This window comes from Capsella rubella, unplaced genomic scaffold (assembly GCF_000375325.1).
Source record: "Capsella rubella cultivar Monte Gargano unplaced genomic scaffold, Caprub1_0 scaffold_2, whole genome shotgun sequence".
Classification (NCBI taxonomy): Eukaryota; Viridiplantae; Streptophyta; class Magnoliopsida; order Brassicales; family Brassicaceae; genus Capsella; species Capsella rubella.
Genome location: NW_006238922.1, coordinates 7516826 through 7540426, shown reverse-complemented (window position 1 = coordinate 7540426; position 23601 = coordinate 7516826). Strand labels below are relative to the sequence as shown.

Genomic DNA, 23601 nt, shown 5'->3' with positions numbered 1-23601 from the left:
AGAACCTATTTATGTATAAAAATATCTTTAAAACAAGTTTTATGGGCCCAAAAAAATTGAATCTCTTTGGTATAAATTAGATAAAAGGCCAAAAAAGTTTTTTTGCCTATGGACATGCCAAATTGTTGAGCCGAGGCTGGACAGAGAAAGCACCAAGGAAGCACAATTTAGTCATCCTTAAATTAAAATGTGGTATTTATAGGCTCGAGTTAAGGTTAAGAGTTAAGACGCCAAAACAACGTCGCTTTGCTAAGTGAATATATGGACAAGGTCTTCATCAGGATAGGCCATGTGGGCTGTGACCGGAGTGTTGACTCGTTGTGTAGGCATGAGACCGTTCACGGCTTTTATGGCCTGTGTGGTCGTGTGGACAAGAAGCTCACGACTGGTCGCACGTCATTTAGCCCATCTGCCACATCTTGGTTGATTGAGCATAATTTCTAAATGTTTGCCCGGGTTGGATTAACATTAATAAAAGTTCAAAATATCATTAACAAGTATAGTATTATCATTTTATTATCTTGTTAATACTAGTAATAGTAGAATATAAAACGTGTCAAATTATGTTTCTTCAATTACGATGATGTAAAACATTATCTTACGGTGTACTATAAGTTAATTCTTAGTGTCACAATTAAAAAAGATTACTTAAAGAATGTATTGAATCTAATACTTTTATTAATTGTTTTGAGTTTACATATAATATATAGTTTGATCATTTTGAAAAACGTTGTTATAATTTATTCTAGAGTATTTTCCAAATCTCACCTAAAACTCTTTAGTTGTCAAATACGTTACTGACAACTAATCTTTGACTTTATATAAAAAAATGATCATGCTTAAACGAGTTGAATATAAAATGTGAGGTGACTCTCGAGTCGATTACTTTAAGAGGTCAAGTGGTTGCATTAAAAATGATCAAAAAGAGTACATTTAATGTAATTTTGTCTTTACCAATCATAACACCATAAAATACTTTATTAAATATAGTATAAAACAAGAGCTGGAAAACGTCGACATCAAAATGTTCATAAAAGAAATGGACCTCGAAATAATCGAGGAGTGTTTTTTTTTTCTTTTTGTCTTTTTTTTTCTTTTATTCTTTTATTATTTATTTTTAATATATATAGTAACTATTTCTGTAACCCTCTTCACTCGCACAAACATTTCATTACCTATTGAAAAGAAAGATTAGAAGATGGATAAACTGGAGTTATGTGAAGCAAACAACGTTCCTCTAACTCCTATAACGTTCTTGAAGAGAGCTTCCGAGTGTTATCCTACTCGAACTTCAATAATCAATGGACAAACTCGTTTCACTTGGCCTCAGACCTATGACCGTTGCTGTCGTCTAGCCTCTTCTCTCATATCTCTTAACATTGCTAAGAACGATGTGGTAATATGTCACACTCTCTTTCTTTCTCTCTCATTCTGTTAAATCAGGCATATGTGTTGTGTCTTTAGGTATCCGTTGTGGCACCAAACATACCGGCCATGTATGAGATGCACTTTGCCGTTCCCATGGCTGGAGCTGTCCTTAACCCTATCAACACTCGTCTGGACGCAACATCCATTACCGCTATCCTGCGCCACGCCAAGCCCAAGATCTTGTTCATTGACCGGAGTTTTGAGCCCTTGGCTCGAGAGATCCTCCTGCTACTACCATGTGAAAACTCACAACTGAACTTGCGGGTGATATACATTGACGAGATCAATTCCCCTAGAGTGGTTTCACCGGAGGAGTTAGGCTATGAGGGTCTGATCCAGAGGGGAGAGCCTACGGCCTTGTTGGTATCACGTATGTTCCGTATTCAAGACGAACAAGATCCTATCTCTTTGAACTACACCTCGGGTACCACGGCCGACCCAAAAGGTGTGGTGGTCACTCACCGAGGAACATATTTGAGTACGTTAAGCGCGATTATTGGCTGGGAAATGGGAACCTGTCCTGTCTACCTTTGGACTCTCCCTATGTTTCATTGCAATGGATGGACGTTTACATGGGCAACGGCCGCACGTGGGGGTACCAATGTGTGTATGAGGAATGTGACTGCACCGGAGATCTACAAGAACATAGAAATGCATAATGTGACACATATGTGTTGTGCTCCTACGGTTTTCAACATTCTCCTGCGAGGAAATAGGCTTGACCTGTCACAAAGGTCAGGGCCAGTCCATGTGCTTACTGGAGGTTCACCGCCGCCTCCTGCTCTTGTTAAGAAAGTACAACGGTTCGGGTTTCAGGTGATGCATGCCTATGGGCTTACGGAAGCTACAGGTTCAGTTCTCTTTTGAGAGTGGCAAAGTGGAACAGGTATCATTGATACAATTTTAAACTTGTATATACAATAAGCTTTCATGTTTCGTTTAACATTTTCCAAAATAATATGTTATTTATAGAAGGGGGATTCTTTTTAACAAAAAATGTTTGATTGTTATGAATTTTCTAACTTACAACCATGCTAAATATTAGTAAGTTCAATATGACAACCCTATTACTCAACTGAAACAGATTACCAGAGAATCAACAGATGGAGTTGAAAGCAAGGCAAGGGTTAGGCATCTTAGGCCTAGCTGAAGTTGACATAAAGAACAACGAAACTCAAGAGAGTGTCCCACGAGATGGGAAGACCATGGGAGAAATTTTCATGAAAGGAAGCAGCATAATGAAAGGGTATTTAAATAATCCAAAAGCCACCTTCGAAGCATTTAAACATGGATGGCTCAACACTGGGGATGTAGGTGTGATTCATCCTGATGGACACATCGAGATCAAAGATAGGTCCAAATACATAATCATCTCGGGAGGCGAAAACATCAGCAGTGTTGAAGTCGAGAATGTTCTTTATAAGCACCCAAAAGTGCTTGAGGCTGCCGTCGTGGCCATGCCTCACCCTACGTGGGGTGAAACCCCGTGTGCGTTTGTTGTTTTACAAAGGGGTGAGGATGATAAAGAAGATTGTGAAGATAAATCTTTGACCAGAGAGAGAGATTTGATAAACTTTTGCCGTGATAATCTGCCACATTTTACGTGTCCGAGAAAAGTGGTATTTTTGGAAGAACTGCCTAAAAACGGAAATGGCAAGATCCTTAAGCCTAAGCTAAGAGACATCGCTAAAGGTTTAGTTGATGACAGTAAGGTCAATGTTACATCTGAAATAGTTCAACGACGTGAAGATAAATTGCGGGTCGATCGTATTACTTCTCGACTTTGAGTCTATAATTTCACGACTTCCAAATGTGTATTATTATCAATTAGGTAATGAGAATTTATCTATATTGATTGATAGACGAATAAACATAGACCATTATAATCATTATTACCTATTTATGATGGGTTTTAGAGTTATTTTTTATAGCAATTCCAAAGTAAGATTATTGATGCCCAAATAAGCTTATTAAGATTGATTAAACTAAGAGATTAGATAGTTCATAGAGAGCTTTATTCAAATCTAAACTAAAAGATAAAAGCAAAGAACTTAAATCTTGTCACCAAGAGCGAACAATATTAGATTTGATATTTCATAAGATTGAAAAGGGAGAGTTGTTTTGAGACTACTCTCAAGGGTATATTCTAAGTTCTCATTACATGAATATATATTTATTCATCTTGGTAAGAACCCTAATTAAATGAAATCACATTAGGGTTGGGCTTGTCATTCTTTTGGACTCTAATACATGTTTTTTTTTTATCAACCACACATTTAGACTCTAATACATGTTTGACAGCTATTACTATTATGTTCTTAATAGAGATTGTAATATCCCTAAATTCTCATATGACTTTGATTAGTAGGTAGTTAAGTTATTACTAATAGATTACTTACAATGGAAGTGTGTATAAATTGTTGTCAACAGTTGAAATGCTACAACTGGATCGATTAATTGTTATAATATATAATTATATAAATATAAAAGAATCATAAATTAAAAATAGTGGGATATGGTGTTGAATAATTTTAAACAAAACCATTGTAAGTGAAAAAAATTGAATGTGTGTTGAATACGAGGTGGAAGACAGAAAAATAAATGGTAAAAATTAGGGTATTGATAAATCTAACCATTGTACATAGTCTTAGTTCATGAACACAAACATACACATCTCCTATTTATATGAAAACAATCTAAGAGTAAGTTTAATGTGTATAATTTGTTTAAGGTATATATGAAGTTTTATTTTAAATTTTCAACCATGAGATCCACTACTTAAAATGTTTGTTCAATGGCTCTAGATCACCAATGTGAACAAAGCCATCCCACAGAATCTAATAGATGCTTTTCTGATATGTACAAAATAGAAATACCAAAAATGCATAAAATTAAATAATTATAAAACCAAGACGGTAAATACACAAACATCACTGACCATCTATATTTAAATTATACGAAACAAACAACATCACTGACCACAGTTTTATTTATTTATTTATTTTAACTAGCACAATTAAATCGTGGCTTACGGTTATCACTCATTCGAATTCTATTGATAAGGAAAATGACCATTGCAATATATGGTATGTATTTGCATCTCTCTTCACTCACACAAAGTATTCAGTACACTTGTGATGGATTTGTGATGCACACTCATCGAAGATAAGAAGATGTTTAATCTAGTGTTATGTGAACCAAACAACGTCTCTCTAACGCCCATAACATTTTTGAAGAGATTTGGAATGTTATCTCAACCGAACTTCGATAATCGAAGGACAAACTACGAAAAGTCGCCCTGTTGGTCTAGGCCAGGGATCGATTCTTTTCAGACGCAGAATTGCTAGCTTTATCCCTTTGGCCACATGGGTATGGGCCTCTTGCTTAAGGCCCATCTAAAAACCTGGAGGGACCCTACCCGTGGGATACCCTCTCCCCAGGGATTAGTCTTGGATCCTTCCATAGGTCTGGGGATTTACCCTGAGTTAAAAGAAAAAAAAAAAACTACGAACCCAAAAAAAAACGAAAACCTAAACGAGAAACAAAAAATCCTTCATTATCGAAATCCTAATAAAAATCGTAACACAAACAAAAATAATACAAAATAAATGTCAATCTTCAACCAAAAAAAATAAAAATATCCAGAACATAAAAAAAAAGTAATTGTATAATTGAGATTGTAAATACGAACCATCAGTGACCATGTAGATCAAAAATTTAAACTATAAACTTTTAAACTAGATCAAAGTAATTGTATGATACGTTAAACTTTAAAATTTCTCCTTTAGAGATAAGAAACACGTCTAAATTGGTTGATTGATCTTTACATACATGAAGATTATAAGAGGATCTGCTTACTAGTAAAGAAAAAGTCCTGACCACCTTTTTAATGACCTAAAATGGCAAAAGGGAAGGAAAAACAAAATAAAGCTTGAACGAGTTGAATATGAAATTTGAGTGATTTTTGTTTTTCTAAATCTGCTAATACAAATATTAATTAGTCGACCACATAAAAATGTTCATCCACGCATCAGAATATCATAACTTACATTGATTTTCTCTTTACCTATAAAACAGAGAAAACTATTTTGGGTAGAAACTACGCGAAACACTAGAAAATAAGTTTTTGGTCGGCAAATTAATTTTCTACTTCCTATATTTTAGCTGTCCAAATTTCAATAAATTAAATTTTCACCCCTCATCATCTTTTCTTTTCATCTATCTTATTTATATTAATAATAAGATGGAAAGATATATTGTCGAAATACTATGCCGGAAAGATTAAATATTTTCAAAAATTACAAATTTAAAAGAGTAAAGCAAAAACATTCACAATGAAAGTAAAACTCTAAGTTATCGCCTTATTAAAACCATAATAGAAAGAAAAAAAATCATATATATAAAAGTAAGGTTTGACTCTCTCATTATTGGTGGAAAAACATTTAAGTCCTTTATTTTTTTTTAAATATATATATATAAGTCAATGTTTATGACAATCATTCAATACAAAAATTAATTACACCATAAGTTAAAAACAAATGGCAAAGAAAATGAAAAAAGTTAATATTTTAAATACCAAAAAACACATTTAATCATATACATTAATTCATACTTTAAATCCACACTTTACTACTATAATGTAACTGAAAATTATATAAATTTCAAAGACTATTTGTTTTCTTTATTGAATTTCAATTACACACACTATAAATTATAATTATGACTCCTCTAATTTAATTATTTTAAAAATGTAACTTACATCACTTTTTATCCTATAAATAGCCATTCTCACATCCTCCTCTACCATATCTCATATCTTCATTATTTTCTTTGTTTTTTTTAAAAAGTTCTTGCATGGGTGAAAACTCAATTAAGATGTCATTGTAAGAGTTTGATTAAATATTTGGTTTAAACTTTTGTTTTCAATTTTATTTATTTTTTGTTTATATGTATTTTTCATTTCTTCATTGTTTTCTTTATATTTTTAAATGTAATACATATGTATAATAATATTTTATGGTTATAAGAAAATTATTTTATCGATGGGATTCAAAAAAATTGATTTCCAACCATTGCACAATAAGAAAATCAAGCTAAAGAAACTATCTTCATGATGACCAAAAAAAAAAAAAACTATCTTCATTCTTTTACTTTGGATGTTTGTTTCTTTCTCACATATTTCATGTATATTTATTTAAATTTCAAAAGTATGTAATTTTTAACAAAATAAATTTTTGTTATATAATTATCAAACCAATTTGTAAGACATTATTTTAAGAATAATGATCCTTATATTTAGTTTGTGATTCAACATTTAATAATATAAAGAACATTATAATTTTTGTTAACTTTGAATTTTATACTTGATTTTCTATCTAAAAAAGCTTTTGATGTTCAATTTTATATCTATTATATATACTAAAAGGATGAAAATAATTAAACCTAGAGATATCACTTAAATTAAGAGGAATATAAAAAGAGTTTAAAAAATAAAATTATTCTTTGGGAATTTTTAAGGTTTCACTCTCTCCTTATTGGTCCATTTAGCATTTATTTTTAATTATAATATTTATTTTTAATTAAACCAAATATCTAACACATTTAATCATATACTTTAATTCATACTTGAAATCCATACTTTAATACTAAATTGTAACTGAAATTATATAACTTGTGATTTGACTATCTGTTTCCTCCGTTCAATTTCAATTAACACATTGTAAGTTATAATTATAACACCTCTAATTTAATTATTTTAGAAATATATATTACATCATACTTTATCCTATAAATACCCAATCTTACATCCTCCTCCACCATATCTGATACCCTCAATATTTTCTATGTTTTATTTTTTAATATTTTTTCATTGTAAGAGCTTGATTATATATTTGGTTTAATATTTTGTTTTTAATTCTATATTTTCTTTGTTTTATGTACTTCTTCATTTCTTCATTGTTTTCTTATACTATTAAATGTATAATACATTCTATAATAATTTTTATGGCTATAAGAAAATTACTTTATCGATGGGATTCAGAAGTATTGATTTCCGACCATCGCACCATAAGAAAATCAAGTAAAAAAAAACCATCTTCATTCTTTTACTTTAGATGTTTGTTTCTTTCTCACATATTCATGTATATTTATTTTATTTTCAAAAGTATGTAATTATTGTAATAAAATAATTGTAATTATTAAACCATTTTTAAGACATTGAAATTTTATACACGAACAAAGGTAATGTGTATGTATATTTATAAGGTTACACACATATTTGGATGAATTTCAACATTTTTAGTGATTTTTTTATAAGGTTTGAAAATGAATAAATTTAAAAAGTGGTATTTGAAAAGGGGTATTTTTAAAATTCTCTCAATATCATTTCTATTTTTATCATTAACAATATTATTATTTTTTATCAAAAAAACTCAAAAGTACTAAAGAAAATTATTATCAAAATTGAACAATTAATCAACGAATAAATTCAAAAGATATGGATTTATGCTTCTATTATATGATTTAAATAAATAAAGTGTAAAAATGTCATAAACATTAAAATTTATTTGTTTTATTTTTTATAAATAATAAATTAATTAAAATTAATTAATTTAATATACAACAACCCGCGCATATGCGCGGGACATTACCTAGTACAAAACAAAAGTAAAATATATTTAAAAAAACCTTGAAGAAAAACAAACTTGTTAAACTTACTTCCTCCCCAATGTGAACAAAGCCATTCTCCACACGATCCAATAGATGCTTTTGAATCAATTTTCAGCAAAACAAAATAAAAGTAATACTTCCTAGCCTCTGTTTCACAAAGAGTGTCACTCTAGAAAAAAAAATTTGTTTCACAAAGAATGTCACTATAGATTTCCAATGTGTTTTTAAAACTAAATTCTCTAATTTACCCTAAACTCAAAGCTCATTTTATTGAATTTAAATCATTAACCACTTATTAAATAGGGACAAGACATATAGTAAAATTCAAATACGGTAAATACGAAATATCAGTGACCATATCTAGATTTAAATTCCACGAAACAAACAAAATTTATTGTACTGAGTAGAAGACGAATACACAATTATTTGGCTTGTGTATATCAATTATTCGAGTTCTTCTGAATCATATCCACATAAAAATGTTGATAAGAAAGATGTATATATAACTTTCCTATATATTGGCAAACTATTGTGTATCTCTCTTCAGTCTTCACTCACACAAACATTCATTACACACGAGAAAAATAAATAAGAAGATGGATAATCTAGTGTTATGTGAAGCAAACAACGTCCCTCTAACGCCCATAACATTCTTGAAGAGAGCTTCCGAGTGTTATCCTAATCGAACTTCGATAATAAACGGACAAACTCGTTTCACTTGGCCTCAGACTTATGACCGTTGCTGTCGTCTTGCCGCTTCTCTCATATCCCTTAACATTGCCAAGAACGATGTGGTATGTCACACTGTCTCTCTTTCTCTCTCTTATTATGTCTTACATATATATTAATGAGGCTTATGTGTTGTGCATTTAGGTATCCGTTGTTGCACCAAACATACCGGCCATGTATGAGATGCACTTTGCCGTTCCCATGGCTGGAGCTGTCCTTAACCCTATCAACACTCGTCTGGACGCAACATCCATTGCCGCTATCATTCGCCACGCCAAGCCTAAGATCTTATTCATTGACCGCACCTATGAGCCCTTGGCTCGAGAGATCCTCCATCTACTATCAAGTAACGACTCATAACTGAACTTGCCGGTCATATTTATTGACGAGGTTGATGTCCCTAAGAGGATTTCATCCGGGGAATTAGACTATGAGGGTCTCATCCAGAAAGGAGAGCCTACACCCTCGTTGGTGGCACGTATGTTCCATATTAAAGACGAAAAAGATCCTATATCCTTGAACTACACATCGGGTACCACAGCCGACCCAAAAGGTGCGGTGATTACCCATAGAGGAGCATATTTAAGCACATTAAGCTCAATTATTGCTTGGGAAATGGGGGCATACCCTGTCTACCTTTGGACTCTCCCTATGTTTCATTCCAATGGATGGATGTGTACATGGGGAATAGCCGCGCGTGGGGGGACCAATGTTTGTATGAGACATGTTACTGGCCCCGAGATCTATAAGAATATAGAAATGCATAGGGTGACACATATGTGTTGTGTTCCTACGGTTTTCAACATTCTCCTGCGAGAAAATCCACTTGACCTATCACAAAGGTCCTGGCTTGTCCATGTTCTGATTGGAGGCTCACCACCACCTGCTGCTCTTCTGAAGAAAGTTCAACGGTTGGGGTTTCAAGTGATGCATGCCTATGGACTAACGGAAGCTGGTCCAGTTCTCTTTTGTGAGTGGCAAGACGAGTGGAACAGGTAATTATCATTATTTGGATAAAAATTTTAAACTTGTTTATACAATATTAGCTTTCACATTTCATTAACATTTTCCAAAAGTAATAGTTTACTTACCGAAAACAATGATTTTTTCTAACAAAAGAAAGTTGAATAGTAATGAATTTTCTAACTTACAAACTTGATTCAATATTATTAAGGTTTAATATGACAACCCTACTACTCATTTAAACAGATTACCAGAGAATCAACAGATGGAGCTGAAAGCAAGGCAAGGTCTAGGTACCTTAGGCCTAGCTGAAGTTGACGTAAAGAACAAAGAAACTCAAGAAAGTGTCCCACGCGATGGGAAGACCATGGGAGAAATTGTCATCAAAGGAAGCAGCATAATGAAAGGGTATCTAAATAATCCCAAAGCTACATTGGAAGTATTTAAACATGGATGGCTCAACACTGGAGATGTAGGTGTGATTCATCCTGATGGACACATTGAGATCAAAGATCGGTCCAAAGACATAATCATATCGGGAGGTGAAAACATCAGCAGTGTTGAAGTCGAGAATGTTCTTTATAAGCACCCAAAAGTGCTTGAGGCTGCCGTCGTGGCCATGCCTCACCGTTCGTGGGGTGAAACCCCGTGTGCGTTTGTTGTTTTACAGAGGGGTGAGACTGATACCAAAGAGACAGATTTGATAGTGTATTGCCGTAATAATCTGCCACATTTTACGTGTCCAAGAAAAGTGGTATTTTTGGAAAAACTGCCTAAAAACAGAAATGGCAAGATCCTTAAACTTAAGCTACGAGACATCGCTAAAGGTTTGGTTGCTGAGGATGAGGTCAATGTTAGATCTAAATTTGTTCAACGGCATGAAGATAAATCTCGGGTCGATCACTTTATATCTCGACTTTGAGTGATAAATCTATAACTTCTAAATATGTATGGTTGTTTATTAAATAATGAGAAATTTATCTTAATTTATCCATTAATGGACAGCTAGGCATACACCGTTATAATCACTATTACTAAATGACATTTAATATATATAATTTGTTACCGTCTTTTATTAATTTGAACAACTCAACACACACTTAAACTTAGGAATCTATTTTTTTTTTTGTAGTGGTTTAACATCTAAGTCTTCATCAGTAAACAAAACATCGTTAGGATACATAATAAACCCAAAAAAAAAAGATTTTCCAGCTTAGATCGAGTCAGGCTTAAAATTGTTTTCAAATTTAGGTGGACTAGGTTGGCACCGATTTCAAAAGCTTGTAAATGATAGCTTTAACTGTGTTTAGTGTATTAATTTCTTTTGGACACTAAAGTAGAAATTGATTTTTTGGACACAGTGAAAATTTTGGTTAAAGTGGTTGGGGCGTGTTCCACCAGTGAAGTTTTGAGGACCTTTGAGACTTCGCTATGATGAAACAGGGGATGGTTTTTGGCTTTAAAGCTTGCAAAAGGTTTTGAAATTCCTTGTACTTGACCTTGTAATCAACAACTTCATCTTTTGGAGCGTGTGCATACTTTGAGGTTGATGGTGAAGACCCTTAAAAAGAGCTCTCGAAGCATTTTTTGGTTATGATGAAATTGGGATTGATTATGGTTTTGATTCTTATTAGGATAGAGATATATGTCATATATCTCTATCCTAATAATTCTTGTAAAGAGTTTTGAAGTTTCCTTACACTCTGATGTGTTTGGAGATGATTCAAGAAGTAATGTTTTATTCAAGTACCGTTGCGTTTGGAGAATTTTCTATGTTGAAAAGGCTGAATTATTTGAAGGCAACTTCCTCCCCTCGTCCACTTTCAAAGGTCTCACGAAGTAAAAAAAAAAAAGAGTAAAGAAGCTTTTGCCAATATACAGTATCATTTTCTTGATAATTAAGTTTGGTTGTGCTTGTGCATAGATTATTAGGTCCCTAGCAATTGTGATTGACCGACGTTAGAATAAAGAAACATCCAAATAAAAAAAGATTGGTTGAAGGGTTGAATTAGTTTTTCCCTTTTTCTATAGTAAAAGTTTTATTTATTGTTGTTAAAAAAAATCAACGTACAATCTCCATCCGCTCTTATCCGCAGATCTAAATTAGAACCCTAAATTTTGTGTTCAATTCTTCGCAAAAATTATATCCGATAATGAATAGAGAGGTAAGATCGACCTGTTTCTTGCACTTGCTTGCTAGAGATTGTTTCTAATAGATATAAGGCAATTGTTATTAATAGCACCAAAACAAATTTTGTTTCCAACTTTAGCAAACACTTCATAAATTTTCAAAATTAACTACGTTTCAAGATTAAACTTTAAAAGAAAAATTATAAACTCTAAATACTAAAATCCTACCTCCTTAAAACTATACCCTAAATGTAAAAATAGTCAATCTAAATATTAAGAAAACAAATCTGAGAGAAGGAGACCTTTACTTCGATGACCTACACAAACTAAGTCAACTCTCATAAATTTAGTCACACTCATCGGTATTATTACGATGTCTTAGTGTGTAATTTCTCCCATCTATTTCTTCTTCTTATGTTGACTCATTGACTATTTTACGGACAATTCTCAAAAATAGTATTAATTTTAGTTTTTCTTCCAAACCTGTCACACATTCTCTTACTTTCCATAATTAACGCTATATATCAAAACTAAAATTTTAAAATTAATTCATAAACTCTAAACAATAAATCATACTCCTAAAAACTATATCCGAAATGTACAATAGTCATCTTAAACCCTTGAAAGAAAATTTAAAAATTTGTAATTATGTCAATTAGTTCTATTTTTGAAAATTTGTGGAGTATGTGTTATAATCGTCCATAATTTGGTGCTATTTGAGAGTATTTCTATTTACTTACTTTATTAGTTCAATGAATAGTTTTTTTTTGTCGGCGGTTCAAATGTTCAATGTATTGTTATATAACTGAAATTGAAGGTTTGACACTAAATGTGTCATGTGTAATATTGACGCAGATGGGGCAGAAACAAATGATGTCTATGAGAAAGGAACTAAAGAAATGGCAATGGAAACTCCCAATCCAAAATCGGATTGAGAAGAAGGAGGGTCAACTCAAGACGGACATAATCGGAGATAGACATCGACACTAGTATAAATAAACTATAAACCAATAAATCAGTTTATTAATTTTTCTATTAACTAACCCATGAAACAAAAAAAAAAAATTATACAAAGCTTCCCCATCGCTAACGAAAAAAAGTATAAGATGGCACAAATTAAAACAATAAGATAATTTTAACCATGTTTTCTCAGTGACTTATTTAGTTTTTTTTTTTTTTTTAAAGATATTCAAAGTGACTTATTAAGTTTCATGTACGTATAGACTGTCTTTAGGAACGGTTATTTTTTTCTTTTTGGTAGTGATAACTTATTAGATTTATAAAATAATGGAAAATAAAGAAAAATACAAAGTTGTCCCTATATACACATTACTCTTTTGACCGAGTACACCATAGTTAAGACACCAACAAGCTGAGCCCAAAGACAACGTTATCGTCCATAGCTTCAACTTTGATCTCTCCTCTATGCTCTATAAATGCTCGAAATGTAATGTAAGTGATCATCATCATCTTCACAATTAACATGGCCGCGTCTTTAGTTTCTTCCATCATTTTCTTTCTTCTTTGCACCATACTCTCCCTTTTAGTAGATGGAAACGTTTTCGCTGCCCAAATCGAACACCCCAATCTCGGTGAGTCCTTTCGACCTATACATATGTTTGTTTTAGCTCATTTACATTTTCCCTTTATTGTATTTGTTATATATAGCATAGATCATTAAAAGCTTGATCTATATAGATAAATATAACGTGTATTTTGCTAATGACACAGAAGAGACCATGACAATGAGGAGGAACTTGGAGGGTAATGGAGCAAGATCCTCCAAAATTCACTTTGGAGGAAGCAGGTCGAGGAAGGCCGGGGGAAAAACTGCTAACGTGCCAGTGCAAAACCAACCTCAGCAAGTGACGGCCCACGCTATAACGGGTTATGTTTATGCAACCAATTCCTCGAGTAAGTGGCAACCGAGAGGCTGAAAGAGGTTCACACTTCACTCTCATCTCTCTTTAGTATCTCTCTGTTTCTTTTCCTCTTTCAGAATATAGATTACCTCTTGTTCTCTCTTTACTCTCTTGTTATTTGTACACAAACGTTTAGTAAGAGAGAAGAGAGAAAGCATTACTCAACTACATTGTTTATTTGGATCACTTGGATATACTCATATAAACTCCTTAATTTAAGCTTACAGAACAACTCCACTCTAACAACTCTAATACTTTACTTCAACTCTAACACTTAGTCCTTAACTTGAAAAAATACTTGTGTTCACCCCTAAGGGTGATGAACCACTATTATCCACCCTCTCTTAATTAGGCAATCAAAATACAACAATATGACATGTCATATTATAGTTAAAAATGAATCAAAATTTAAAAGTTAAAGATTTATAAAAGAGTGGTTAAGGTTTAGATTTTATAAATAAACAAAACTATATTTCGGTTTGGATTTATAAAATAATGGTTAGGGTTAAGATTTATAATTAAACAAATTATATATCGGTTTGGATTTATAAAAGAGTGGTTAGAATTTATATTCTATAACTAAAAAATGTAAGGGTTAATGATTTTAAAAATGTATGCTCGATTGACTATGGAGGAAGCAACGCAGCAACAGATGAGGTCTTTCTATGATGGAGTGTGGAAAGTAAGGGCGCCGGAAAGGGTGCGAGTGTTTTTATGGCTAGTTTCCCGTCAAGTAATAATGACAAATGCGGAGAGAGTTCGACGGCACTTGAGTGATAACGGAGCTTGTCCAATCTGTAAAGGAGGCATTGAGACGATCATGCATGTCTTACGGGATTGTCCGGCTATGGTTGGTGTTTGGAAGCGGATAGTGCCGAGAAGGAAGCAGTCCATTTTCTTTTCTCAGAGCTTATTTGCATGGTTATATGAGAATTTATGTGGAGGAGGGGAAGACGCGACTCGACATTGGTCGACGTTGTTTGCTTTAGCAGCTTGGTGGGCTTGGAAATGGAGGTGTAGTGATGTTTTTGGTGAAAAATGAGTATGGCGGGATCGAGTTAAATTTCTTAAGGACAATGTTAAAGAAATTATTGCGGCCCATACTGCGAATACAGGTCTAAGGGCTGAAAAGGTGGAGAACCTAATTCGATGGTTACCCCCATCTCTTGGGTGGTATAAGATTAATACGGATGGTGCGTCTCGGGGAAATCCGGGACTTGCTACTGCTGGAGGGGTAATTCGGGATCCAGATGGGACTTGGTGCGGGGGTTTCGCGTTGAATATTGGTCGTTGTTCGGCACCTTTAGCAGAACTATGGGGAGTTTACTATGGGCTTTGCATTGCTTGGGATCGTGGTCTGGAGAGGGCTGTTTTGGAGGTGGATTCGGAAATAATGGTTGGTTTTCTTAAAGGGGATTGGTGACTCTCACCCTTTGTCTTTCCTGGTACGTTTGTGCCATGGTTTTTTATCGAGGGACTGGATTGTTCGTGTTACACATGTGTATAGGGAAGCTAATTGTCTTGCATATGGGTTGGCTAACTGTGCGTTTTCACTACCGTTAGGATTTCATGCTTTTAGCTCGGCTCTAGAGTCTATGGAGTCTCTTTTGAGAGAGGATATGTCGGGACCTGCGTGTCCTCGACTAACTCGAATGTAATTTTATTTTTGCATAATGTTTTTATTTAATTAGCCGGGAGTACTCCCGGTTTCCTACCAAAAAAAAAAAAATTTAAAATTTAGTTGTATCTTATTAAACTGTGTTGATTTATTTTAATTATTTTATTGAGATAATATTAATTATTTTTTTGTTTAATTAAATTACATGATAACTTTTGATTATTTAACTAAAAGAGGGTGAATAAGAGAGGTTTACCTTAGAGATGAACCTAAGTATTGGCCTTCGAATAAATAAGTACACACATTTTCCTGATGCAATGTCCAAATATTGGGGTTTTAATAGCATTATAGATTGTTTGCGACTAATTAGTACGTCATGGTAAGATAAAGATGATACCTGCTAGATGGTTAAAATTGAGTTTTATCTTTGGATACTCTTTTTTTTTTGGACAAACACTTGTTTTTATTCCATTAAAATAGAAGCAAGTACAAGTAAAAGGATTCTGAAAATCCCAAAGTTTAAAACATTACAACATAAGAAATTCCCCAACGTACAATCTTTGGATACTCAAATTATTTAAATATGTCAACATACAAACTATCCAGCCGTCATCCAAGATTCATATTCCGGTAGATCGGAGTGCGTACTCTTGCACCAGCGCGGTGAACATCGATTGCTTCTCCAGTAAACGAGCCGGGCTATCGAACTCTTTTGCTTTCCCTATTCAAAATTGCCATAAAATGATTCTCTTAAAAGTGTGAAAAACAACTATAACTCTCAAAGTTTGTTTGTTTAGTTTTGTTTCTCTTACCAGCGTCTATCACTAGGACTCGATCACTGTCCATCACTGTAGGAATCCTGTGGGCGATGCTGATTATGGTGCAAGCCTCGAAGTCTTTTCTGATGATCTTCTGGATCATGGCGTCCGTTTGTGAATCAACTGATGCCGTTGCTTCATCTAGGAACAAAAGTCTGCTCTGTTTCAGCATTACCCTCCCTAAACATAGAAGTTGCCTTTGCCCTACGCTCCAGTTCTCCCCATTGTCAACCACTGTTCCAGTCAATTAGTTACTTTCTAATTTCTACCGCTATATATAGGAGAGAGAGACATAGAGACATCAGAACTCACCCAAAGAATCGAGTTTTTCAGGCTTGGAAGAAACAAGATCCTTAAGCTGGCATCTTTCAAGGCTCTAATATTAGTGGAAAATAATTAAAGATTATTGTATATGGAAAATGGTTGTAGCTTAGAGATCAAGATTAATATCCTCACCTTCCAGATTTCTTGGTCAGAGTATTGCTCAGTTGGATCAATGTTGCTCCTCACTGTTCCTTCGAAGAGCACAGGTTCTTGCGGAATGATTCCGAATCTTGACCTGAGATCATGCAGCCCTATAGTTCGAATATCAATACCGTCTATGATTATATTTCCTTGTGACGGTTCTACAAGCCTGAACAAGACTTGGATCAATGTCGATTTCCCGCTTCCCGTTCGCCCGACCACACCAACCTTCTCTCCTCCTTTGATTTCTAGAGTGATTCCCTTGAGGACAAGTGGAGTGTTCGGTCTGTAGCGCACCTGTTGTTAAAATACACATCCTTCTCAAGATTGAATACTAAAGGTGAGTTTTCCATAACAAAGCTGTTTAGTTTTTATGATTCACCTTGAGGTCTTTGAGATGTACATTTCCATGTGAGGGCCAATTTGATGGTGGAAGGTATCCTTTGCTCTCCCACTCGGATTCAGACGGAATATCAATAAACTGTTTGATCCTTTCGACAGAAACCATCTTGTTCTCAACAGAGCAGCTTATGTATATAGCCCAAAACAGAACCGAGTTTAGGGACAGGCCATAAGAAAGGGACAACCCTACGTTCTCTGTATAAAAAAAATCCATGTTTAGCAATACTGAACTCAACTACTTAAATTTGGTTTTAGTGATCCTTACCTGGTCTGATAACGTTGCTAGGTAACAATACCATACACAAAGCTGAGATGCAGAGCACCCAACTTCCAATAAGCTCTAGTCGAAACCCGAGCCACTCGTTGGAGCCATTGTTGTGGAAGTCCATCCTCAAATTGGCGTTGACACGCTTCACATTTTCTTTCTTAAACAACTCTTGCTTTCTAAGTGATCGGATTGTCATCACTCCAGCTATACTTTCTGAGAAATGGTGGATGATGGGAGCTTTAGTGATAGAGTCTAGGCGTGTTAATTCACGGGAAGAAGCAAGGTAATAATTCTGAATATCAAAAGCAAAGAGACGTTCAGAACATCATCGTCAAAGAGAAGAAACATCAGCTTATGAAGTTAAAGAGATCGCCTACCCGGTACCAAATGTTAAGCCATCCTAGGGGGATCACAAAGAATATAGTTGGCCAAGTGTACTGGCAAGTAATTATGAAAATGCTCAGTAAAGTTGTGTACATTGAGGCCACAAGTCCGAGCATAAAGGGAATGAGAGTATCAATATTAGTTTGATCAGTAGATGCCTGCAAAAGTCGAAAGAGAAAAACCTTTAATATATCTACTAAAATTTTATGTAAGAGCATACTAAAAGGCAAAAAAATTATCTCACCCGACTAAGAATTCTTCCCGATGGCGTGGTGTCGAAGAACGACATTGGAGCGTGTAAGATACTGTTAAGAATTTGTCGGAAAAATATCTGAGATGTCTTGAGTCCTAGGTGAGTAACGTAATATGACCTTAGGCACACTAAAATGATGGAGACAAATGTAATAATTACGTATACACGAATGAAAACAGATTCGTCAAATGAAATTGCATTCTTGGCTGATGTTTCGTATGCAATCCAGTAATCGCTGGCCATTAAAGAACCTTGCCAAGTCAGAGAGAGGAACACCACAAGCCCAATCCCCCACCAGCCATAGGCCTCCGTGAAATAATGTTTGTAAACTCGAAGACTGACTTGTCCGATTTCCTTTTCCTCTTCTTTGATGATCTTTGAGCCATCTTCAAGTGTGTGAGAGCTAATCAATGACTTGAAATGCTCATCTTTTAGGTCACTTAGGTGAGGAGACTTTGGTGTTATTGGGATGATTGTGATTTGTTTTTCTTCCGTTAAGTGTGCACTAGCTTCAACTAGCTCCATTGATGTCTTATGTGCGGTCACGAGTTCCTCAAAATCCAAACCAGAGTTGACCAACTCGTCATATCTTCCAGACTCAACAATCATCCCCTCCCGCATCACCTAAAAGTCCATTTCGTTTAAACAAATTCAAGTATCTTATAATCAAATATAAGATAAAAGTTTAAATCAATTTCCTACCAAGATGCAATCCACGTTGTGCAAGAAGTCCACTTGATGGGTTACAAGCAATATGGTCTTGCCTTTTAGAGCTCCTCTTACACAATTCTATAAAAACATTACAATAACAAGAATTAACTTGTATTGCCTCTTTAAAGTGAATACAACAAGATTTTTCTATCAGTTTTCACCTTAAATATATCTGAACCTGTATGAGCATCCACGGCGCTAAAAACATCATCGAGCAAGTACACATCGCATTCTTGGTAAACCGCACGTGCGAGCTGTATACGCTGCTTCTGCCCCCCGCTGAGATTGATTCCCCGTTCCCCAATCTCAGTTTGATCCCCAAACTCCATCATTTGCAAGTCTCTATCGAGACAACAGACATTGAGAACTTCGTTATACTTCTCGCTAACTATTGGAAGACCAAACAAGATGTTGTCTTGAATGGTCCCGTTTTCTATCCATGATGTTTGCCCTACATAACCTGTATTGCCACAAACCCTCACCTAAAAATAATCTAGTTTCAAGTTAATCAATTATTTAAGTGTTAATGCTCTAAATCTACAAGTTACATAAACAAAAAAGTCGCACCTGTCCCGAGATTTTGTGCATTTCACCAAGAACCGAAGCTAACAAAGAAGATTTCCCTGAACCAACGGTTCCGACAATAGCGGTGAGCTCTCCTTTCCTAACCTTAAAGCTGATATCTCTAAGAGCAGGTTTGTTGTCCTCGTCATCCCAACTGAAGCTACCATTTCTAACCTCCACGACAATACTATCATCACATCCCAAAGATCTCTCCACAACATCTCCACAAAGCTCTTTGCTCATCATATAAGAGTCTAGTCTTCCCAAAGAGATCATTGCCTGCGAGAGAGATATCATAGACTGAGGAAACGTTTTGATAGGTTCTTGGAGGATCTTGAAAATGGTTGTGGTGGTGAAGACAGTCCCAGCGTCAAGCTTGACCCCCACGCAACGGCGGTAGAGAAGGTGAGCGCAGAAATAAGTATTGGCGTGCTCCATAGGACAATGATGTTGCCAGCCATAGAGTATAGAAACTTGGACAGCCAACCAAACTCCGCGTCCCTAAACATGAGGATCCTTTTATTGAAATGATTTTCCCAAGCCTGAAACTTGATGACTCGCATGTAATTAAGCATTTCATTGGTGGCCTTCATCCTAGAATCTCGGTTTCCCATCAAACTGAACTGGTACGTGTTGTTTCTCTTAGTTCCCAGGAAGATGAAGACGAACACTCCTGTCAATCCAATGACCGCCGTCACTACAGAAGCCCCTAAGCTTCCGTAAAGGAGCACAAGTGCAACAACAACTTGCAAAGGCATGAGCCATATTGCATGGAGCTGAAGCATCATGTCAGAGAGTTGTTGTACGTCTACGGCCATGTAATTCACGATTTGGCCAACGCCGTGGTTCTGACGCGCTGAGCAAGTGAGCTTTAAACCTTTTTTGTAGAGTGCAGTTATAAGAGTAGACCTTATGAGCATCCCAAGCTTCTGGGAATTAAAATTGAACTGATGCGTTGTCAAGACCTCGACAAATTTGGCACCGAGGAGGATGAGGACGAGGTAATACCTCTGCCATGACGAGGATCTCTTGCCTGAGGTGAAATCGATAAAGCTCTGGATGAGAGCAGGGCCAATGTACATGACGCCGAGACGGATAATGGCTAGAATGGCGGTGAAGAGGATCTCCTTCCAGAAACATCGGAGTAGAGTGGTTAGCAGAGGGTGGCTCGAATTCTCCGATGGGTTGGGCCAATTTGTATCGAAGAGAAGTGCGAGCCTCTCAGCTTTGTGCTCAGGTGAGAGCGTCGGAACTTGTTGGAGCGTCAAAGGAGATTTGTAGCCTTTAGTTAGTAAAGGATTCATCCATAACCAGAACATTTTGGAGAAAGTAGAAGCTGATGCATAGAGAGAGACGTTGTTGGATGTCTCCTGAACAGCGTTCGTAGGAGGGCTGTTGGACTCCACGGTCACGAGGCCCGAGGTTCGTCTGACAGCGACGATGAGTAGAAAGGCGGTCAACGGGAATGAGAAGAACGAAGCGACGTCTTCTTCTATGAGGTGAGTGTAGTCCGCGTCGAAGAAAAAATGGCAAATAGCGGAGACAGCGAAGAGCGTAGTGAGTAAGAAACTCAAAATCCAATATATTCTTAGAGATAAAGGATGATGGAGAGCAGCCAAACTCCTTTCTTGGAGGACGACAGCAACGACGACGACGAGCGTGACAACGTGGATGAGCCAAAAGAGCCGATCTATGAGGTTCCATGGTCTCTGAGACGGAGTACGTGTGTTCCTCATGAACGCCAAAACACAGAGCAAGACAGAGCAAAACAACAATAGAAAGGTGACCACGACCGTCATGTTGTACCAGGCAGTTGTTCGGGTTATTCGGGTTGCACGGAGTGATCCAAGGAGAGGTTTTCTCATATGGACGTCCGAAGAAGAAGAAGAAGAAAAAAGCTTGTGAAGAGCGAAGTAGAGGAAGAGGAGGAGGAGGAGGAATAAAAGATCAGTGGCGGAGAAGAGAACACGTTGAGGACATGGAGAAAGCAAAACAAATCTAAGCCATTGGATTGGAACTGAAAGTGACGATGTTTGTTCTACTACGGTCGACGATGAATATGATAGCTCGGAGAGCCATGGAGAAGAAGAAAGCCACCACCACATTTTTCCCGAGAGAGAGAGTAACTATGACGTTTCAGAACTAATGTACAACGAAATAATAGACTTGTCTTTCATTTATAGACTTGTCTTTCATTTATTTAGTAGGAAAAATATTTTCATTCGTTTGGTCATTTTTTTTTTGGTAAGATCGTTTGGTCATTTTATTTAGTAAGAAAAATATTTTGTTTCAATCTTAAAATAAATCTATCTAGTATTTTTTATAATACTTGAAAATATGGTTATTAAAATTTGGATATATTGAATAATTAATATGTATACATGGAAAAAAATATTGTTTTGGAAATTAAAAATAAATAAGGGTGAAAATACATGAGTCGTAAGTTAAAGCATATGATAAAATGGCAAAAACAAATTATGATAAAAAGCATTTGATATTTCAGTATATTATGAAAAATAAATAAATGAAAACTTGGTAATTATATTAAAATTAAGAAATAAATAGATTTATAAATATATTAATGTTATACACACATTTATTACTAAAATAAATAAGTATCTTGAAAAAGAGATAATGTGATATATTTACCTTAATTAAATAGTAAAGATCATAAATAATGGTAAATAAGCGCTACCTTAAATAATTTATTTATTATTAAAAAATAGGGAGTTACAATGAAAAATAAGCATTTTAGAAAAATTTCTAGACGATTATAGATGTAAAAACTATCTAAAAGAATATAGGGTTAAAAATGCATCTCTAAAAGGTATTTGTTGGGACTTCTATTATTGTAAGAGATAATAATGAAATTTAGAAAAGTGTTTAACCTAAAACCAAATTGGTTAGTTGGTTGGGGAGAAAAAAAAATAGAGATGCTACCTCAGTATCAATATACACTTAAGAGATCTTACCAAAAAAATATATACACTTAAGAGATATTTCACAAGATAAGGAGATGATGATCATAGTAATTTGTAATAATCATATTTTGATGATGCTTTGTGTTCTCTTTAATTTTCTTCTAGTGATTTATTTTTCTTTCTATCTACCTTTGATTAGTGCTCAAAATATCTTTAAGAAATGGTAAATGTAGCAATGATATATTAAATGTTACAATGACTGTTTTGTAAAATAAAGTAAATGTTCCAACGGTTGATCAAATATACAAGATCTTATTTAAGATATCCTCTATTATAAATTTTATGTCTACGATCCTACAAATAATGATATGTCACAACAAAAAAGACGTGAATCACACGACTATATATGATATTTAATAGCTTTCATAAATGAAAATGAAAAAAGTATTTTATGAAAGGTTACGAAGAAAAATCATTACTGTAAATGACATTTATTTACTGTTCTCTTACAAAAAGTTAGGACAAAGACGCAAACAAAAGATTACAACTAAAAGACGTAGACATAAAATTCTGACATAAAAATACTTGAGAAAATTAGGACGAAAAATGCGAATTAAAAGATTACATTAGAAAGACACGAAAACTTTTCTACGAAAACAGATAATTTTAATGGTATTTTTTCGATTTGCTGCAATTATATAGATTTATTTAAAAAATATTTATAAGTTAGAAATGCACAAAGAAAGGTCCCCCATCGTTTATTTAACTTTTCTACTGACTGTATTTGATAGGATAGGACACAAACAATAAATATGATTGTTGGAGCAATTAAAATTTATAGGTCCAATCAAGTAATAAATTTATGTTTACTAGTAATAAATACTACTGTTGAGACAATTATGATTTACGTAGTAGTAAATAGTGTTTAAATAGTGTAAACAAGCATGAAAGGGTAATAAATAGTGTTTTTCCACTAAGAACAATGCAAATATTTTTGGAGAATATACGTAAACGATTTGAGCATTTTCTCAAAATATTAAATATTAGCCAATGAGGAATATATTAGATAAAGCTTCGCCCTACATACACGTAAATCCCCCAGCCCAAAGGGTTATAAACTTATAATTAGTATTTTTCTTAATATACCAACGTTAATTAAGGCCTTATACAAGGCTGTTTTTGAAACATAAAATTTGAAAAATAAATTTTGGGTACTCTTGAAACACACAATTGAATATCATAAAGTATATGTTTGTAAACGCGAGGAAAGATCTATTTATGGGTCTATTAATAAAAAAAATAAAAACGATCCATTCATGTATATTTGTTAACTAAAATATATAATAATATCCAATG

General features: G+C 34.5%; 1 protein-coding gene and 3 pseudogenes across 1 annotated transcript; 3 read left to right on the top strand and 1 right to left on the bottom strand.

Annotated features, from left to right (window-relative positions):
* Positions 1 to 1198: 1198 nt before the first annotated feature.
* Positions 1199 to 3289, top strand: LOC17895046 (annotated as a pseudogene).
* A 5404-nt stretch (positions 3290 to 8693) lies between these two features.
* On the top strand, positions 8694 to 10711 carry LOC17896531 (annotated as a pseudogene).
* Positions 10712 to 13355: 2644 nt separating this feature from the next.
* Positions 13356 to 13978, top strand: LOC17894304. The gene is made up of 2 exons (XM_006302975.2): positions 13356 to 13511; positions 13651 to 13978. Exons 1-2 carry the CDS (start codon positions 13403 to 13405, stop codon positions 13854 to 13856), a joined length of 315 nt encoding a protein of 104 aa, XP_006303037.1. The 5' UTR covers positions 13356 to 13402; the 3' UTR covers positions 13857 to 13978.
* Positions 13979 to 15999: 2021 nt separating this feature from the next.
* LOC17894116 lies at positions 16000 to 21429 on the bottom strand (annotated as a pseudogene).
* Between the last annotated feature and the right edge of the window lie 2172 nt (positions 21430 to 23601).

Coding starts and splice junctions, on each gene's coding strand:
- LOC17894304 (XM_006302975.2), top strand. CDS start 13,403: ATGGCCGCGTCTTTAGTTTCTTCCATCATTTTCTTTCTTCTTTGCACC. Junction 13,512..13,650: donor AATCGAACACCCCAATCTCG/GTGAGTCCTTTC, acceptor CTAATGACACAG/AAGAGACCATGACAATGAGG.